This window comes from Gopherus flavomarginatus, chromosome 19 (genome assembly GCF_025201925.1).
Source record: "Gopherus flavomarginatus isolate rGopFla2 chromosome 19, rGopFla2.mat.asm, whole genome shotgun sequence".
In the NCBI taxonomy this organism is placed as follows: Eukaryota; Metazoa; Chordata; order Testudines; family Testudinidae; genus Gopherus; species Gopherus flavomarginatus.
In genome coordinates, this window is record NC_066635.1 from 7,882,530 (window position 1) to 7,897,370 (window position 14,841).

Genomic DNA, 14,841 nt, shown 5'->3' on the forward strand with positions numbered 1-14,841 from the left:
TGTCTGTCAATAAAGTTATTTTCTTTTCAATAAATGAATTCTTGGCTCTGAAAATAGTCTTTATTATTGCAGAAAGTCAAAGATACCTTAGCCCAGGAAAGAAACAGGCACTGCAAATCAGCTTAGGAAAAACAGATTCCTACTAACATTGTAACCACTGCACTTCACTCTTGTGCAAGGCACCAAACATTACTGGTGGTTTTCAGCCTCAAATTCCTCCCTCAAGGCATCCCTAATCCTCGCAGCCCTGTGCTGGGCCTCTCTAGTAGCCCTGCTCTCTGGCTGTGCAAATTCAGCCTCCAGGCATTGAACCTCGGAGGTCCATGCCTGACTGAATCTTTCACCCTTCCCTTCACAAATATTATGGAGGGTACAGCACGCGGATATAACCACAAGGATTCTGCTTTCCCCCAAGTCTAGCTTCCCATACAGAGATCGCCAGCGCCCCTTTAAACGGCCAAAAGCACACTCCACAGTCATTCGGCACCAGCTCAGCCTGTAGCTGAACCAGTCCTTGCTCCTGTCAAGCTTCCCTGTATACAGTTTCATGAGCCAAGGCATTAACGGGTAAGTGGGGTCTCCAAGGATCACAATGGGCATTTCAACATCTTCTACTGTGATCTTCCGGTCTGGGAAAAAAGTCCCTGCCTGCAGCTTCCTGAACAGGCCAGTGTTCCGAAAGACGCGTGCATCATGCACTTTTCCAGGCCAGCCTGTGTTAATGTCAGTGAAATGCCCATGGTGATCCACAAGCACCTGGAGAACCGTAGAGAAATACTCCTTCCGATTAAAGTACTCGGATGCTAGGTGGGGTGGTGCAAGAATAGGAATATGCGTCCCATCTATCGCCCCTCCACAGTTAGGGAAACCCATTTGTGCAAAGCCATCCACAATGTCCTGCACATTCCCCAGAGTCACGGTTCTTCTTAGCAGGATGCGATTAATAGCCCAGCAAACTTGCATCAACACGATTCCATCGGTCGACTTTGCCACTCCAAACTGGTTCCCGACCGATTGGTAGCTGTCTGGAGTTGCCAGCTTCCAGACTGCAATAGCCACTCGCTTCTCCACTGACAGGGCAGCTCTCAATCTCGTGTCCTTGCGCCGCAGGGTGGGGGCGAGCTCAGCACACAGTCCCATGAAAGTGGCTTTTCTCATCCGAAAGTTCTGCAGCCACTGCTCGTCATCCCAGACTTCCATGACAATGTGATCCCACCACTCGGTGCTTGTTTCCCGAGCCCAAAAGCAGCGTTCCACGGTGCTGAGCATTTCCGTGAATGCCAGAAGCAATTTAGTGTAATACGTGTCAGGCGACTTGCTATCATCGTCAGATTCCTCATCACTTTGGAACTTAAGGAATAGCTCAACTGCCAAACATGGTGTGCTGGCGAGACTCGTCAGCATACTCCTCAGCAGTTCGGGCTCCATTTCCCACAGAAATCGTGCTGCACAGAAACCATTGAGAGAGTAAAAATGGCGCCAAACGAGGATGGAAAAATAGGGATTGCTGGGATGTGAAGTGAGGCATCATGGGGCGTTGGGACAGGAAGCAGAATGACCCATACCCTCCGCCCCCTTCCCATAACCCCCAGCGCCAATATGGCACCAAAATGGGACGAGGTGCTCTGTGGGATAGCTGCCCATAATGCACCACTCCCAACACCACTGCAAATGCTGCAAATGTGGCCACACTACAGTGCTGGTAGCTGTCAGTGTGGCCACACTGCAGCGCTTTCCCTACACAGCTGTACGAAGACAGCTGTAACTCCCAGCGCTGCACACCTGCAAGTGTAGCCAAACCCTAACTCTTCTCGGGGAGCTGAGTACTGGAGTTGATGGGAGAGCGCTCTGCCATCGACTTAGCGGGTCTTCACCAGACCCACTAAATCAACACTGGTGCATCAATCACAGCAGCGTAGGTAAGTGTAGACATGGCCTTAGTCCTGCTATGAGTGCAGGGGACTGGACTAGATGACCTTTCAAGGTCCCCTCCTGTCCTACAGTTCTGTGATTCTCATTCTTCGTTATTTAACCCTTCTCTTTTGTCTACACTTTTCATGATACTTTGCCTTGTTTTCCTTTTGTTCTGTTCTTGAAATACCCTTTGATCTCCAAATTCTTATTTCTCCGTCCCCTTGGCATTCTATTGTTTCTGTCTGGTCCTCCCATATCTCTTTGCCTATTGTTGCTCTGCACTGATCCCCATTTTGGTGTCTTATCACTCATATTTTCTGTTTTTTCTTCTCCTCTGAGGTTGGGAGGTATCTAGACATTGTACTGATTTGCCTGCTTTCCACGTCATCTCCATTTTCTCCTCCTCTAAAAGTATTATTGTTGTCTTTGAAGGGGATAAGGGTAGAGTTAGGAAGCCATGGTCCCTCCTTTTGTATCCTTTTTGCTGACTGCTGTCAACCAAATTGTCCCACTCATGTTTGGAAACCACATTAGCACCTCAGCTAATTAGCCAGCTGATAGCAAACAAGAAGCTTATGGTGTCCCTAGCTCAGGTAGCGGCCCCCATGCAGTTACAAGTTGGGGCAGGGCAGGGGAGGGTGAGTACCGCATCAGAAAGGGGACACTACAAAAATTGAGATACCTATAATTATGGACTTTGTAGGCCCCAAAGGCTAAATTTAAACAGCTATAATGCAAGTTAGTTGTAGGATACAGTAACAGTAGAAACCTGATCACAGCAGCACTTAGTAACAGCCCAACTCCTCCTAAATCTTCCTACTGTAGGGTATACTCCTACATGACTTTTTACCCCAGAACACCTTTCACAGCAGGAAGGGGGTGTGGCTAGTCCTCTAAATTAGATACAAAGACAAATACACACACACACAGCTGTCACTCTAAAATAGTCATTTTGTAGTTGATTATTTGCTGCAGCCTTCTTGTTTTCATCTAGTAAGTACCTGTAGTTCCTGTTGTGTTTTCCCTTTCTTACTTCTAAGGACCTGATATGATCTCCTTGGTGATTTTAGGATAAATAATAAACTTTTATCCATAGCTACAAAGTTGTTTTGAAAGTTCTATGTTATGAAAAAGGCTAGAAATGTGCTTTTTAAATAAAAGCTGAGGTTATGGAGGGGGTAGGGAAAAGTGTCTCCTTTTGCTGCTCGGCATTAGTTTGGTGGAACTGTTGACCGTAATAGAGAAAAAGGAAGGAGGGAAGGAAGATAACTTGGCTTTGGACTCTGACCCATGTTAATTGCTGGGGTCACTCTTTTGTTTTCAGTGGAATAGTTTAAGATGACTGGAACATCCAAGAAGAGATGCAACTAGGCCCAGGTACCTTAGTGGAAGTGTTAAGTTTGGAAGGCATGCAGGATTTAGAAACTCTTGTTTGGTGCTAAATACCGAAGTGATACAATGATAACTCAAGAAAACAAAGGAAAAAAAACCTTCCAATCTACAAGACAAACTCTTCTTCCCGCCAGCAATCCATTTTGCAAGCAAAAGCTTTGGACTAAGCCCTGGTCCAAATGACGTTAGTGGAATATTTTTTCCTTAACGTCAGTGCAATCATTCAGGATTTTCCCCCACCTCCACCCAAATAAATAACCTTCATGGTACATTGTCAGTTAAGTAAACTTTGGCGCTTTCAGGCTGTGGGGGGAGGTAAACTTCAGAGCTGTCAGTGTTTTACTCTGAGATTTTTTATTCAAAACCAAAACTCAAAACAAAACCATGCAGCTCTAATGGAAGAGGTTGCATGAAGCCTTGTGTATCAGGATCATTAAATTTTTGCCTGGTTCTATTGTTCACATGCTAGGTGCTTTGTTTAACATGTGCAGCATTTTGTAGTTCTGCTGCTTATAAAATAATGTATACTGAACAACTGTTGCCAACTTTTAGCCCAATCCTGTGACATGCTATGAGCCTCTGTGGAAGCTGAGGTTCCTCAACACCTTCCAGGAAATGCACAGCCCTCTTGTGACCAAGCCCTTTTTTCTCCCTGGTCTCATAGCTCCTGAGTCTCTTCTCACACCCGTACCATTGAAATCAATGGCCTTACGCTGGATTTACACTAGTGAGATCACAATCCAGGGTCATAGAATCAGACCATGAGGAACTGCTTAACTAGGACTAGCTGACAATTTTCCACCAAAACTGTCTTTTGATGAGAGATTGTTAATTAACCCAATCTGATTTCAATGAAAACCTTGAACTTTTGGAGAACAATCAAAAACCAAAATATTTTGCTTTGGAAATGTCACCACCTTGCCTCATTTCCCCATTCTCTTCTTCAGGCTAGGTTCCCCAACCAGACTTCACCTCCAATGATGCACCGCATAGCTGACCAAGAAGGGAGATCATTGTGCATCATGGTAGATGCAATCTGTCTAGTCTGCAGAAGAGAATGGGCACATGAGGCAGCGGAGGTACAAATCCTATGAGGCATCATGGCTGTATTTGCAAAACTGTGTTTTGGCTGAAATTATATATTTTTTTTAAATCTAACTTTTTGGAGGAGGGGGCAGAGGGGGTTAAAAACACTTTCCAAGCAGTGCCTCTGCTAACACAGTAAAAATGTAAGGTTATTTTCCTCTTAAATGCCAGTTTGTCAGGGGAGCCTTTTTGATGAATTAGCTGCCTTAAAGGCTACGGACAATAACTATGTACACCACATCTTTCTGATCTTCACAAATGTTACTTCTTGGAACATATCAGGTTGCACTGCCTTAACACAGGCAAGTTAACATGCCATTATCAAATGCACCAAGGTCACCAACCTCCACCAGATGATCAGGTTGATCCTTTAAAATTATGGATTCTTAGAGGATATTGGAGTTCTCTCAGCTGGAAGCAGTAGGCCACGCAGAGCATGGCCCACCCACTTACAGACCTAGATGGACTGAAACAACCACCCACGTTAGCCAGAAATGTGAAAGGAGGGTTGGGGGGAAAGAGGAATGAAGTTTCATATTTCACCTACCGCTTCTAACAGAAAACAGAACAGGGTGGAGGGAAAAGAGGCAAATCCCTAGAGAATGTAAGTGCTGGCCTCTCAAGTCAAAACTGTCAATCATGTGAAGTCCTGTGCTACACACTTATTTGAGAGAGGAAACAAATGAGTGAATGAATGGGCACGTTTAGCCACTAGGTGTTACTATTGCTCCGTGGAACGAATGTGATCTCAGCAATCGCTTTGCAAAAAGAACTACTAATGTCTATTTCATTTGTAGGCTTTGCAGCTTTAACTTAAAATTAAACTCTGCCAGCAAAATTCTGCCCCAGTCCGATATTGCAATCCACAGAAGTGATTGTGTCTGACCACTTGGATTTCTCTGCCAAAGCTTACAGTGAGCTCAGGGCCTGATTTCCAATTAGGCATAGAAGGTGCATGCCTGAGGGTGCCAGTGTTCTAGGAGAACCTAAAAGTTAAAGGTGGGTTAAAGTTTAATTTATTCTGGAAAACACGGAGGTCACCTGTAGGCGGGGGTCGAGGGGGGGCTGGAGATGCTGTGCCTTGGGGCACCTAATGTGTAAATCTGGCCCTGCTGTTTAAATGTGAGGAATGAAACAAAGTAACAGGTGTTTTGTTGTTTTTTAAGGTAAATCTGTTCAGATTTTAAACACTCCTGCTTTACAAATGTTTGCTGAAAACAAACCATTAACTGACTGCTAGTTTCTTCTTTGTTTTCCTTTACACTAAAGAGTGAGGCTCAGGATAAAGGCCAGAGCCAAGTATAATGCTTTTGAACCAGCAATTTAAGAGAATATGGATTACAGGGGAAAATATAACAGTAATTAATCTGAAAAACAAAATACTTGAATGGCTTAAATTGTTAAAAATCATTAGATTGATTTAGGATACAATTTTCAAAAGCACCTATGTGAGTTGGGCGCCTACCTTCTATTTTCAAAAGTGATTTAGGTAGGTAAGAGTTTAAATCACATAGGTACTTCTGAAAACTTATAAGATATGACCCTCTTACTCCTTAGTGATTGATTAAAAAAACCACAAGGACTTTATATCATCTGACAACTCATTTGATTATAAAGATCACAATTGCTTTTTGGGTAGATGTGAAAACAGCCCTCTTTCCTTTAACCAGTGTGTAGGTTTTATTGTTACCTCTTGCTCAGATTTTTGGCTCTTCCGCACTGTTGTGCACATTCAGGACCACCGACAGTGGGGTGGGGGGGGCAAAGGGGTCAATTGCCCAGGGGCCCAGCGATTTAAGAGGGCCTGGGTGGAGGGATAGGTATGTATTTTTTAAATAAAAATTAAGATTAAAAAAAAAAAAGAAATCTGGTTTCCTGCTACTCTGTACAGAGCGCCATCCCTCAGTGTGACAGTAACAGTTTGCCAGCGCACTGTTGCACCCTGCTGGTCTGGCAGTCTGGCAGAGCATCAGCAACAGCAGCCTGGGAACCGCGGAGCTTACTGCCTCCTCTGGCTGCTCAGGAGCTGCGGTGCCTGCCATGCTGGCTCTCCAGCTGTGGGGCTGAGGACAGGGAGACTTTAAAGAGGAACAAGCTCCCTCTGCGCTATCCGATTTCCTCCCCCAGGGCTGCAGCTCTTCGCCAAACCCAAGCCAGCAATTTCAGCCACCCAATTGAGCCGCCCTAAGTTTGCCGAGAGGCATCCGGGACTAGCCCCCCCCTTCACTGCCACTAGCACTGGCTGACGAGCCGCTATCACGAGCGCAGGATGAGGGGCTACCTCCACCGCTCAGTCATCAGGGAACGCGGCATGGGTTTTCCCTCTGCCTTTGCCCCTGGCCGCCTCCTCAGAGATCTCCCAGTAGATGTGGTGCACCAGGCCTGCATCCCAATCTGCTAAAACAGAACCTAATATCTGGTTGCGGCTAAGTACAACTGGCTTTCTTGCATTACCTTTCTCTCTCATAACTTGCCCTGGAAACAATGGATTATTTCTGATCCTTTAAACATGGCATAAACGACACCCATGCTCCTGGGACACTAAACCATCCTAAACCACTTTATGTAATGAGTTAGACAAGCAAATAGGTCTGCAGGCTGCTGGAAACACTGTAATCCTCTCACTGGGAACAAAACTATCCTGTTTCACATTTAGTAGTAGCATTACTAAACATTTGCATTATGGTTGCACCTAAAGGCCCCATTTGAAAGCTTGTCTTAAACTGTTACTGTACCTGGGCTCTAAACAGCTCTGAAGCAACCCATCTGGAACAACTCTTCCGTGCTCAGCTGGTGGCTTGAGGAAATTACAGGTTTCAGAGTAGCAGCTGTGTTAGTCTGTATCTGCAAAAAGAACTGGAGTACTTGTGGCACCTTAGAGACTAACAAATTTATTTCAGCATGAGCTTTCGTGAGCTACATCCGAAGAAGTGAGCTGTAGCTCATGAAAGCTCATGCTGAAATAAATTTGTTAGTCTCTAAGGTGCCACAAGTACTCCTGTTCTTTTTGAGGAAATTAGTATCACAAGATCCATGTGTTCTGAAAACTACACCAGAAAATGGCATTTCTCACAGCCCATCTATATTTTAGGTACACGTATGGCTCAGAGAAGTAGCCACTGAGTGATTCATAATCTTCTAATACATTTATCCTCAGGGAAGTACTGCTAGCCTCACTTCTACAGCGGACTAGGCTCAGATCCACAAAGGTGTTTAGGTTTAGGCTCTTAATTTCCTTTGATTTCTAAGGAAGTTAGGAGCCTTTGTGGATTTGGTTCTAATTGACTTGTGCAAGGAAACACAGGAAGTCTGCAACAGACCAGGAAAATGAAACCTGGGTTCTTGAATTCCTGGCTAGCGTCCTTACCAATGAGCCATCTTTTCAGACTCTGTGACAAGAGCCTACCTCTGTAAAGCCAGGAAAAAGTTGAATAACCTTGTAAAGAAAGCCAATTTCCTGACCTCATCATAAGGCCTGCTCTAGACACAAACATGCACCAAAAGAAGGGTACAGGCTGTAATTCACAACCTTTTATTGGGCTGATGCATACCCGTGGGGACACTTCCAGATGAAAACATTTCAATTTTTGCTTTAGTTGTTTTTTTAAACAACAAAGCCAAACCTGAAAGTAAATCAAAACGGGATATGTTTTATTCCCAGCTAAGCGTGCCCAGCACAGAAGAGTGCAGAACTAACAACACAGCCCAGTGAACTGCACCCCAGAGCCTTGTTGCACTGCAAGTTTCTGGGCAAAGCTGCCCTGGGACAGTAATAACTAGAGCATGAACCAAGGAGATGGGGGGAGGGCAGCTGAACACAAGGAAAGGAGGTTCAGAGGCTGGAATGAGGTAAGTGCAGCAGTGCTGGAGAAAGGGAGGAAGGAGAACCTAGGTGAGGGGTCACGTGGAGCTGGGAACTTCCTGCAGCACGTGACCCCGCGGGCCGTGCTCCGCTCCAATCGCCGCGCGGCTTCCTTGCGCCCTTGACAACGACGCCGCGTTGCTAGGGCGCCGCGCGGCAGCTGCGCCGTTTGGCTCGGGGCTGGCTGGCAGGAGGGTCCGGGGCGGCGCGGCCTGTCGTAGCCCGTCGCGGGATGCTGAAGGCCAAGATCCTGTTCGTGGGCCCCAGTGAGGTGAGTGCGAGGCCCGGCCCGGCGGCTGAGTAAAGGCCCCGGGGAGCCTCCTCGATCCCGAACTGGGGCTCCAGAGTCGTGTGTGTGTGTGTGTGTGTGTGTGTGTGTGTGTGTGTGTCCGTCCCTCCCCCGTCAACATGAACAGCCCAGCTGGGAGCCCATAAAGCTCTGGATCCAAGCCCACAAAGGTCCGGTGGGCCCCACCTCTGTGGACATAGACGTAGCCCCCCCCCCCCCAAACAGCGCAGGTCATGCTCCAAACTGGGCTATGCAGCCTTCCCCCCGAGCCCTGCTGCAGACTGTTTTATTAACACCAGTGCCTTTTGCTCCCGTTTCTACAGTCTGGAAAATCCGTCTTGGCAAACTTTCTGTCCGAGAGCACAGAAGGCATTAGCAGCTACGTCCCCACTCAGGGAGTGAGGTGAGTGAAGCCACGCACCATGCTTACTGAAAGGAGATCCTTACAAAGGGCTCCCCCAGGGGATGTCCTGCTCTTTCCAGGATGGCCTTGTTGTAGAATCTGATCATACCCTAAATCCACTTCTGTTTTTAGGATCCTGGAATATGAGAAACCAAATATGAATGGCAACAGTAAAGGGGCAGGGTGTCGATTTGAGCTGTGGGATTGTGGCGGTGATCAAAAGTAAGTGGGTTTTAGTGTTCTTGACACTTCACATTATTTTAAGAAGGTGGGTGAGGTAATCTAATTTATTGGACTAACTTCTGTTGGTGAGACAAGCTTTTGAGCTTACACAGAGCTGTTCTTCACCCACCTTGTCTCCCTAATATCATAAGAACAGCCAAACTAGGTCAGACCAAAGGTCCATCTAGCCTAGTATCCTATCTTCCAGCAGTGGCCAATGCCAGGTGCCCCAGAGGGAATGAACAGAACCGGTGATCATTAAGTGATCCATTCCCTGTCGCTGTTTCCCAGCTTCATTGATGGACCTGTCCTCCATGAATTTATCTAGTTCTTTTTGAACCCTGTTTTAGTCTTGGCCTACACAACATCCACTGGCAAAGAGTTCCTCAAATTGACTGTGTGTTGTGTGAATAAATACTTCCTTTTGTTTGTTTTAAACTTGCTGCCTATTAATTTCTTTTGGTGACCTCTGGTTCTTGTATTATGAGAAGGAATAAATAACACTTCCTTATTTACTTTCTCCCACCGATATAGCTTCCACCTCTCACTGAGGTAGAGTAATTACATAGACAGGAGAGCAATGTAATGTGGTAATGTGTCTAAATCAGATATCATAATGGCAGTGGTGCCAATTTAGCGTGGTAGTGAAAACAAACCTTGAGACAAGGTCACTCCCTGTCTCTTAAAGTACTAAAATAGTTGGACAGCATCAACTTAAAAATCACACTTTTTTCTCTGAAGTCTGTTTTACTCACCACTGAGTAACTGAAAGAGGTTAGAGGGAAAATGATATTTTTCAGTTTACTTGCTTTCTGCATTTGACAGCTCTTAGGTTAAGTCCTTTGTGGGAGTAGCTTTGTACATATTTCTGCAGAGCTAAGTACAGTTGAGCCCCAGTCTTGATTGGGACTCACATGTGCTAATAAAATTGTTTTAAGTCAGTCTTTTTGCCCTGTTGTAGTGGAGGAAATGTGAGGGAGTAGGTTCACAACACCAGGGAATATGAAACATTTTAAAAAATGGAAAACTTGGTTGTAAAACCACAAATTGTCAGGGGGATTCAAGGGCAGGTATAGACTCTGAAACTACTTCCAACTCACTTTTTGAACTGTTACCAGATCAAGATGGTGGTGATCTTTGAGAACTTAGTAGGCGCTACTCTTAAGAGCTCAGCAGGAGTTCTAGGTGCACAAGGAATATGGGATTGGGACCTGGATGATTTGGGGGACCGCAATCCCTTAAACTGATCCACCTGGCCAGACACTGTACTTGTTGAAGTCAATGGGGCTCTGTGTGAGTGGAAGAGTCATGTCTAAATTGATCAATTTATAGGACTGGGACCACTCCACAAGTCAGCTCTTTAGGAGAAGGATTTAAACACATCTTTCACCAAATGTTAAATTGTGCAGTAGAACAAATTTAGCAATTTTAAGAAGGTTTTAACCATCTGAGCAGTGAGATTCTGGAACAGCCTTCCTGTAGAAGTTGGAGGGGAGAAACAACTTAATTAGTTTTAAGAGAGCTGGACAAATTTATGATGGGGTTGCTTGTGACGGGTTAGTGTGTCGGTGCTAGGTGAGGTGGATGGCCTGTGATATACAGGTGACCAGACTTGATGATTTAGTGTTCTCTTCTGGCATCTGACTCTGACTAAATTAGGAGGTTTTTTGGTGTTTGTCTAGAACAAAAATGTGTTTGAAGTTTGCCATGTTGACTGCAAGCTTCCTAATTTTATAGGGAAAAACACTGAAGCATCTGTGTTTGAGGAGAAACAAAATACAAAAACTATGTGGAGTTTTAAGTAACTATTAAGTAATAACAGTTGCCATTTTTGGGTCTACCAACCTTACCATTTTAAATTTACCTGCTTTTCAAGGTTTGAAACTTGCTGGCCAGCTCTGATGAAAGACTCCCATGGTGTTGTAATAGTCTTCAACCCAGAACTGCCCAGTCACCTGAAGGAAATTGAAATGTGGTACTCCTGCTTTGTGCAGCAACAGCAGTTACTAGATAGCCAGTGTCTCCTAATTGCACACCACAAACCAGGCAGTGCATGGGACACAGAAAACCTGTCCTTGGGTAAGAAAATGAAACAGAGGTTTTTAATTATCTGCTTAACTTTCAAAGCTGGTGACTCTTTATGACTTTCTGCATTTCTATAATTTCTTCTGTCTGAGGATTTCGAAGTGTAACCATGAATTAATTAAATCTCAGAATGTAGCTGGTAGATAGGTAAATATATCCCCTTTTCAGGATGGGAAAACAGGGTTATTCAGAGAGTCTATGGCTGAGCCAAGAATAGATCTCCTGATAGCAAATCCTAAACAACACTTCATCACTTGCATGAGGGTTTCTTACTTTAATATGATCCCTCTGTAGTTTTGTCTATTTAGCAACCATTTGTTGAGGCATTTTAAATCACCATTTTATAAACACCCCAGGAGTAGCTCAGTGAAATAAAGTATTATCTTCCTTGTGCAAAGGTGTCTAAAAACTCAATGTTACATGCATCTAAATTGAAGCCATCTAATCCAGACAAGAGTAAACTGCTATGTCACTAGTGAAGATGGAAACAAAGATGGATTTAAAAAGTTAGGGACCTCATGCACTTTTCAGTTATATTGTATTACACCAGTATAATTGACTTCAGTGGCAGTGCTGTGACATACACCAGTGTAAGTAAGAAGAAACTCAGTCCCCAGATCTTTTGATGGAAGAAGCTGACTGCATCCGTGAGACAGATATTCTGTCAAAAGGGCCTGTTTTAATTTGGCTTTCAACAGGAGTTTCAAAGAAGCTATCTAGAAATGGTTACCATGAAGAAATATGGAGGAAAACATATTTCAGAAAATGATATCTAAATAAAAGACGATAGAACTAGACAGTACCAGAACTTGTAAGGAGAGGCTGTAAGTGTGTACTGCACAGTAAAAACTAAAAAGCAATTCTGGAAAGTGATGCGTGTGTCCATAATAAAAAAACATATAGAATAATCAGATTGGAAAGGTAAAGCTTCAAGAACTGTTCCCACATAACCGCAGATTAAACCTCCATTAACCTGTACTATACACTTTGTGTTTACTTTCCCCTGATTGCTGAATTTGATAGTGCATAAGCGATTTTTAATTTGAATAGTTGAATCACAATGGGTAGATCTACTTGTTCCGAACATTTTTAAGATTTAAATGTAAAAATACTTTATAATTTCAAAGTGATTAAATAATATCTTAAATGGATTGATTACAATTCCTACATATTGGCTGGATTTCACTTTGTGTCTAAATATGTGATTGCAAAATATATCCTTTCAGTTTTTCAGAAGATTTATCCATCGATGAACTTAGTTCATTGTATTACTGATGATGCATCACTTTTTAAAGATTACATGTTATGCTGGACAGCAGTATCTTAATGCATCTGGATTTCCAAATGCTTTGTGTAGCATAAACAGTCCTATGAACTCAAGAAAACTATAAATGCATTTATTATACTACATTAAATATTATAGTAAAATGAATATAGTAACCTTTATTTTTAATTTTTTTTTGTGCAACTTCAAAGCTTCACCCCTGAACAGACTGAAACTAATACACTCCAGCCTGGAAGAAGATCCTGAGGATGTCCGCATGGAATTTGTGAAATACTTCAAAAGCATTATCAGCTTGCTAAATGAGAGCAGAGACAGGGAAGAGATGTCAATTATTACCTAATCCTGGGAGAAATACTGAAGTAAGAGAGATACAGTACTTCTTTCATTATGGAATCTGCCCAATCCAGGAAACAGGAATTAATCTTCATCTCTGGCAAATGACAGTCCACAAACATTTAATGAGTTTATTTTCCCAAAAGGAAGTAGATGCACAATTTAAGACTCCTTATGAGAACCCACTACTTACTTCTGATGAACTGCTATCCGAAAGAGTTGCCTGTAAGTCTAGGAATTTGGGTAACTTTAGCTGCCTCCTGGCATTAGATGAAGAGAACAAGAACATATTTTCTAATAAAACATTGATCTGGATCTGACTGTATTTAATCATAATTTTTGGTGCAGAGATTAAGGGAATGGTCACTTTTTTTTTTTTAATTCACTCATTTTAAAACATTCTTATTCTTTTCTATAAGGAGCTTTTAAAAAAAAGCCCCAGCCTTCACATAAAGTTTATAAATCTGTGAAGCACTTGCATGATGTGTCAGTGTCAGCTGTGTTGTTACATGGATAAGACATGCTTTTGGAAAGGAAATCATTGGAAAGTAGTGGGAACAGGGATCTGTGAAGTAGTTCACTTGTGGAATCTGTATTTAGTGTCCCCTACCTTTTTTCTCCAACATGGGAAGCAAATATAATATTATAGATTTGTATTCTGGTAAGATAACAAAAATTGCAGTCTTTTTCCTGACAAGTCTTTCTATCCAGTTCCAAAAAACTAAGATATTGCTGGTGACAGTGCTAAGTCTAGTTGTAGGAGTGGGAAGGGGGTGTGCAGAGAGGGCGTTGCAGGCAGTGCAGCAGTTAGAGGAGCCAAATGCCAATCACCACCATTTGAGCTTTTTGATTGGCCGGGCCCGGGAGCCAATTAAAAAAAAAAAAAGAAACTACAAGCTTCTTTAAAAACCCTAACAAGCCCAAAAAAATAGCCAATACGCAACACACAAGTTTTACGCTGATTTGGCAAGCCCAATTTCTGCTTATTTTGAGCGACTTTGGTATCTCATCCAGTAGTTCATATTGCTCAAATCCAGGGGCTACGAAATGCAAAGATTATTGTATTGTCTTGCCAAGGGAAAGATATTTATCCAATGTATATTATTTTCCCTTCGAGAATTTACTGTTTGATTTGTTTTGCTTGCATTGTCCCCTTTCCATTCAGTTGTTGTGATAAACAGCCCTCTATTTATCAGCAACTTATAGATGCTGGCATGCTGCAGACTGAAAACCTTTTTTTGTTTTTTAAAGTGTGTATCTTGTTTTGAAAAGGAAAGCTAAGAAGGGATTGTTACCCTCATTGAACTCCACCATTTCAACTGCTTTACTCCTAGTCAAATGAATTGGCAAGTTATAACGTATTTCAGACGAACTGTCCAAAACCAGAATGCTCTGGTTAGTTAAGTGATATTACCACAGAGATACATAGCAAAGGAAGAGAGAAAAGAGACAAACAAACATATAGGCAATAGCTTTTCAGAAGAGACTTTTAAAAAGAAGAGTTAGTGTCATAGCATGGAACAGGAACTGCAGAAAACAGAGGCTTTATCTACATTGTCTTTAGTGTGTCCCATGGTTGCAGCTCTAACTTCTTTTGCCACCTCTGCTTTTTAAAATTCATTGCTTATGAGAGCTGTATCTTATTGTGCATACATCACTATTTCTACAAGAAATTTTGTCTGCTTCGTGCTATTATTCTGTTTTTTTTTTCCAGTTTGTCTGAACTGTAGGCACATTAAAAATACAACAGCCCTTCAACCCACTCACAAACAGAATATTTAAAATGTTAACTTATGTATACACCTGTTGATGATTGGTATGATATTGTAATCTTGTCATTCTATTAAAAGACATCCGAATGCGCTGGCTTTGAGCTAAGAAAAGAGTCTTATTTAAACAGAAATTGTGGAGATACTGCAGTCTGTTACCATCTGCCAGTGAAGAATTAGTCACCTTAACAGCCTAGTGTT

General features: G+C 43.0%; 1 protein-coding gene across 1 annotated transcript; it reads left to right on the plus strand.

Annotated features, from left to right (window-relative positions):
* The first annotated feature begins 8,414 nt into the window (after positions 1-8,414).
* IFT22 (intraflagellar transport 22) lies at positions 8,415-13,761 on the plus strand. Its single transcript, XM_050929134.1, has 5 exons — positions 8,415-8,525; positions 8,867-8,946; positions 9,079-9,168; positions 11,045-11,247; positions 12,730-13,761. The coding sequence occupies exons 1-5, from the start codon at positions 8,487-8,489 to the stop codon at positions 12,876-12,878; spliced, it is 561 nt and encodes a 186-aa protein (XP_050785091.1). The 5' UTR covers positions 8,415-8,486; the 3' UTR covers positions 12,879-13,761.
* Positions 13,762-14,841: the final 1,080 nt, after the last annotated feature.